This window comes from Crocuta crocuta, unplaced genomic scaffold (assembly GCF_008692635.1).
Source record: "Crocuta crocuta isolate KB4526 unplaced genomic scaffold, BGI_CrCroc_1.0 scaffold636, whole genome shotgun sequence".
NCBI classification, from domain to species: domain Eukaryota; kingdom Metazoa; phylum Chordata; class Mammalia; order Carnivora; family Hyaenidae; genus Crocuta; species Crocuta crocuta.
This window is the reverse complement of record NW_027530380.1, coordinates 1,283,791-1,288,545: the sequence shown is the minus strand read 5'-3', so window position 1 is coordinate 1,288,545 and position 4,755 is coordinate 1,283,791. Positions and strand designations below refer to the sequence as shown.

Below are 4,755 nucleotides of genomic sequence, written 5' to 3'. Positions count from 1 at the left end.
CCCCCCTCCCGACCTGGGCCCCTGGTGCCCCTGCCCCAGCTCTCCTTGGGCCCACGTAGTGAGCCGATTCCCCCCAGAGCTTCCCCGAAACGGGGCTGGGATCCCAGGCTGGACCCCTGGAGCCTCTTCAGGCGCTGGCTGGAGACTGCAGGGGGGGAGGCGGGGGGGCGGGCAGGGAGCCTCAGGCCCGAATCTAGTCGCGCGGACCCCCGCGATGGGCTCCGGCCTGTTGCTGGGCAGTAGGTAGGTGCCCCCCCATCCCCTATTCCGGGCAGCAATGGGAGCGGAAGCGGCCGCCGGACCCGGGGAGCCCTGTGCGGACACACTGCACTTACAGGCACAGGCCTGGCACTGAGTGGGCATCGTGAGAAGTGTTTCCAAGGGAGCGAGGGGCCCGGGACGGGTGAGAGAAGGCACGAGAGCGTGGCTGACCAAAGCCCCTTCTGGCAAAGGGGTGGGTACCCTGCTGGGGGAGGGAGCACGCCGGAGGTGTAGACAGACCAGCCGGGGGGGCACAAGAGCTGGGGTGCGGAGCAGGTTGGGTGGCGGCCCAGCGTGGCAAGCTGCCACCTGGGCCCGAGGCCGCCGAAGGGCGCCCTGGCCACGGAGCCAGAGCGCAGACAGGACAGAGGGCGGGGACCTTGCTCAGTGCACGATATAAAACGTTTATTGATATACATTTGTTGTCTTCTGTAAAACTTGCTTTGGCTGCACGGGGCCACTGTGCTGGTGGCCTGGGGTGGCCGGGTGGGGCCAGCGCCCCCTTCCGGGCGGGGGCTGGAGCCCAGAGGCTGCTGGACAGGCCGCTGAGCCCCGAGGACCAGGCACACGGCAGCACAGACCTGCCGCACACTCCGGAGGCGGCCCGGGGGGCCGGCCGCATGGAGTCAGAGAACGGCATGACCGGCCCACAGTGGCCAGAGCTCTGTCCCGGCCGGCTGCTTGCTGTGACCAGAACCGCCCCCCCCATTAAAGTCACCAAAGGACTCATGGAGGGGGCTGGGGTGTTGTGTGCAGAAAGACTGAACTCCAAGGCAGGTTAACCAGAACCTTCTCCCAGATAGCACCATTGCGTTCAGGTCAGCTCACCAACATTGCTTGGATTGGACGGAATGGACGGAGCGGGTGCCCTAGCGGGGGGCGCAGCTCCTACCCCAGGGGCCACCATGCGGGCTGTGTCGTCTTCAAGGAGGGCTGATGCTAAGGGGCAGGAGGTGGACGGGCCTGGGTGACCCCCGCCTCCCTCTCCTGACCATCCTGCGGTGACTTCTGCACAATAGGCCTTTGGGCGCCGAGGAGAATGTTTGAGTGGGTCTGTCGGGGCCACGGGGCCTGTGTGCAGGTGGCGCCCCAGTCTCCCGGCGGCCCCTAGAGCCTCCGGCCCACGGGGAAGGAGGCGCGAGAGCAGGAAGCGACTTTCCTCCTTGCACTTGGGCACCGGGGCCGCGGCCGGGCTCCCGTCCCCGTCCCGGGCGTGCTGGCCGCTCAGGAGGCGTTCCCCGGGGGGCACTGCATCTCCATGGTGACCGTGTTGGGCGTGCCGCCCCCGGGCTCCCCCAGCTCGGCGCCGTCCCGCAGGGCCCGCTGGAAGACCACCCTGAGTGGCTCCCACAGCCGCTGCGACTTGTCCCTCCCGGCCAGGAAGTAGACGACGGGCTTGGCGCTGCTGTTGATGCAGATACACAGGTCGGTGACGTACTCGGGGAAGGGGGCCGGGATCCGGAAGACCCAGAAGAGGAACCAGTCGATCCCCAAGTAGATGGAGGACACGAGGAAGACGGAGACCACGGCCAGGACGACGTGGCTGAGCTTCGCGGAGCGCTGGCGCCGCCGGGCCCGGCACTCCTCGTGCAGGGTGAGCGCGAGGCAGGGCAGCACCATCAGCGGGCAGAAGACCAGGAAGAGCAGGACGCCCAGGAAGGCGTCCATGTGCCCGCAGGCCGCGCCGGACGCCCAGCGGCCCAGGAACACGCAGAAGTAGTTGTGCAGGGTGGTGACCAGGAGCGACAGGGTCCAGAGCAGGGCGCACACCACGGCCGACAGGCGCCGGGGCCGACGGCGCCAGAGCCAGCCGGGGAAGAGGACCGCGGCGCAGCGCTCCGAGCTGATGGCCGGCAGGAGGCTCACGCCGGCGACGAACGTGCAGAGCCCCAGGACCCGGCACACGGCGCGCACGTAGTCAGCGAACGGGCCCAGAAAGCCCCCCGCGTTCAGGACGGAGAACACGGCCTTGCTGAAGAGGTAGCCGACGTCGGCGCCGGCCAAGTGCAGGAAGTAGACGGAGAAGGGGCTCCTCTTGATGGAGAAGCCGAAGAACCACAGGACCAGCCCGTTGCCCACCAGGCCGCAGAGACAGAGCAGCAGGAAGATGTAGTTCATGACGGCCGGCGGGGGCAGCTCGCTGATCTGCTCGATGGTCAGGAAGCCACGGCTGTGGAGCTCCGGCGCCTCTCTCACGCCGGGACACACCTGTGCAGGGGCGGAGGGGAGGCACCTGTGACGCTCGCTGCGCACCCCCCCCCCCCCACTGCACCCGCGGCCGCCGGTCCTGGTTAGAGCCTTGCCGAGCCCCTGGCTCCGCGGCAATGAGTCGGCTGTCACCAGAGCAGAAGCCACCCCCGTTCCCGCCTGTGCCACCACGCTGCACGGCAGCGTCCCGGAGTCTGCAGCCAGCAGCCTAGAGGGGTGACAGGGGTGACATCAGCCCCTAGGAAACGTAGCAGATGGCCCACCTGTCAGAAGGGACTCTGGGCAACAAGTGTCCTTGTCATGAGAGAGTAAAGAAAGCCCGAGGGACCCTTCCAGGTTGAAGGAGGACGTAGAGCCACGGCCATAAAGGCAGCACGGTGTCCCGGGTTTTATAGCGGCTCCAGCGGCTGCTGGGGAGGGTGTCAGTGAGGTGACAGGGAAACGTGGGTACCGACTGCGTGTCCTGGAATTGCGCCACCGCTGAATTTCCCGAATGGGAAGATGCGCCGTGGCTCCGTCCCAGAATGTCCTTGTTCTTAAGGGGCACGGGCTGTCCGGGGACGGGGGGCCTGATGTCTGCAGCTTACTGTCCCACAGTTCTGGGAAAGAGTCTGTTGTGAGAGGTACGGAGGGAAAGCACGCGTGGGGAGAGGCTAACCGTGGCCTGGCGAAGGGCGTAGGGGTCTGCATGTGCTATTCCTGCCCATTTTCTGTACATTTGGATTTTTCACACCAACACATGAAAATATTTAAACAAGTAAAATAATTGGGGGCGCCTGGGTGGCTCAGGCGGTTGAGCTTCCGACTGTCAGTTTCAGCTCGGGTCAGGAGCTCACGGATCCCGAGTTTGAGCCCCACGTCGGGCTCTGTACCAACAGCGGAGCCTGCTTGGGATGTTCTCTCTCTCCCTCTCTCTCTGCCCCTTCCCCACTCAGAGCACGTGCTGGCTGGTGCACGTGCGCTCTCTCTCAATATAGAAATAAATAAAAGTAAAATAAAATGATAAAAGAATTGGGGGCGCCTGGGTGGCTCCGTCGGCTGAGCGTCTGACTCTCGGTTTTGGCTCAGGTCATGATCTTACGGGGTTCATGAGTTCGAGCCCCAAGTTGGGCTCTGCACCGGCAGCTGGGAGTCTGCTTGGGGGCCTGTCTCTGCCCCTCCCCCCTTGCACGCTCGCGATCCAGCATGTGCTCTCTCTCTCTAAAAAAAATAAACAAAGTTAAAAATAAAATAAGTGATTGTAAAAAGTGGACCCGGGCCCTAACCAGAGCAGGACCGTGTCCCATAATGGGATCAGAGAGGCCTGGGGACTCAGAGACAGTCCCCGGAGGGGCCAGGGTGACTCTGGGTTTCTGGACCACAGGGATTTGGATGGGGGCCAGCGAGTCCCCGGGGACGGGGAGACACTGGAGGCCGCAGCTATTTATGAGGCTCTGGGGAAGCACTGATACTTGAACAATCTGTGGCTGACTGAGTGCCCCGGGCTGGGTTTCAGTCGGGCCTGCTGGGTCTGGGGTGGGGATAAATGCACGGGTGGCCGGGTGTGGGGGAGGGGTGGCAGACCTGAGCAAGGTGGGNGGGTGCTGGGGGGCGGGTCTGGGGGCAGCGGGGGACAGGACCCTGGGCCGAGGGGCCGGCATCCTTTCCCCAGAGAAGCTGGAGCTCTGGATTGTAATGTGAACTCCCCTGATCTTTACATGTTTGCATTTAAAAAACATCCTGTGGGCCAAACACAACACATCTACAGGCTGGATTCATCCTCAGGCTGTCATTTTGACCTCTCGTTCCAAGTGACAAGGCTGCCCAGAGCCCTGTCACCGCCTTCTCTCAGCCCCGGAAGATATCACTAACCCTTCCCACAGAGCCTGGACCTGACCCTCGACCCCCGCCAGCCCCCCAGCCCCCAGGATAATGCTGTCTCCTCACTTCCCGTCGCTGTGACTCTCCCCACAAGAAAACAAACAGAAAGGTTCTCGCGGCTGGAACATTCTGCCACCTTCCAGATGGCCCCCAGCTCTGCCAGAAAGCTGGGGCCTGATACCCCGTAACAGAGGGGGGCCCTTCTGTCCTGGCTCCGGCCGAGGGCAATCTGCAAGCAGGGACTGGAGGGCACTGGCCAAACTTCGGGGGAGACTCTGCGAGGTCAGGGGGTCCTGGTCACCATGCATCATCCTCCAGGTAATTCATTGGCTCAGGTTCTCTGTCTGTCTGTCAACCAAGTCCTTTGGTTTGCTCTTCGCTCAGCCCTTCATGTTGGTGGCTTTGACCTCATCGGGCCATGGGGTG

The 4,755-nt window shown here is 63.8% G+C and overlaps 1 protein-coding gene across 1 annotated transcript in view; it reads right to left on the bottom strand.

The window, feature by feature from the left end:
• Positions 1 to 645: 645 nt before the first annotated feature.
• LOC144233553 (mas-related G-protein coupled receptor member F) overlaps positions 646 to 4,755 on the bottom strand; it is an 8,677-nt gene continuing 4,567 nt past the window's right edge. The window contains exon 3 of the mRNA XM_077766510.1: positions 646 to 2,469. Within this exon, the coding sequence (XP_077622636.1) occupies positions 1,486 to 2,469 (984 nt within the window). The 3' untranslated portion in view covers positions 646 to 1,485. The remainder of the gene's footprint in view (positions 2,470 to 4,755) is intronic.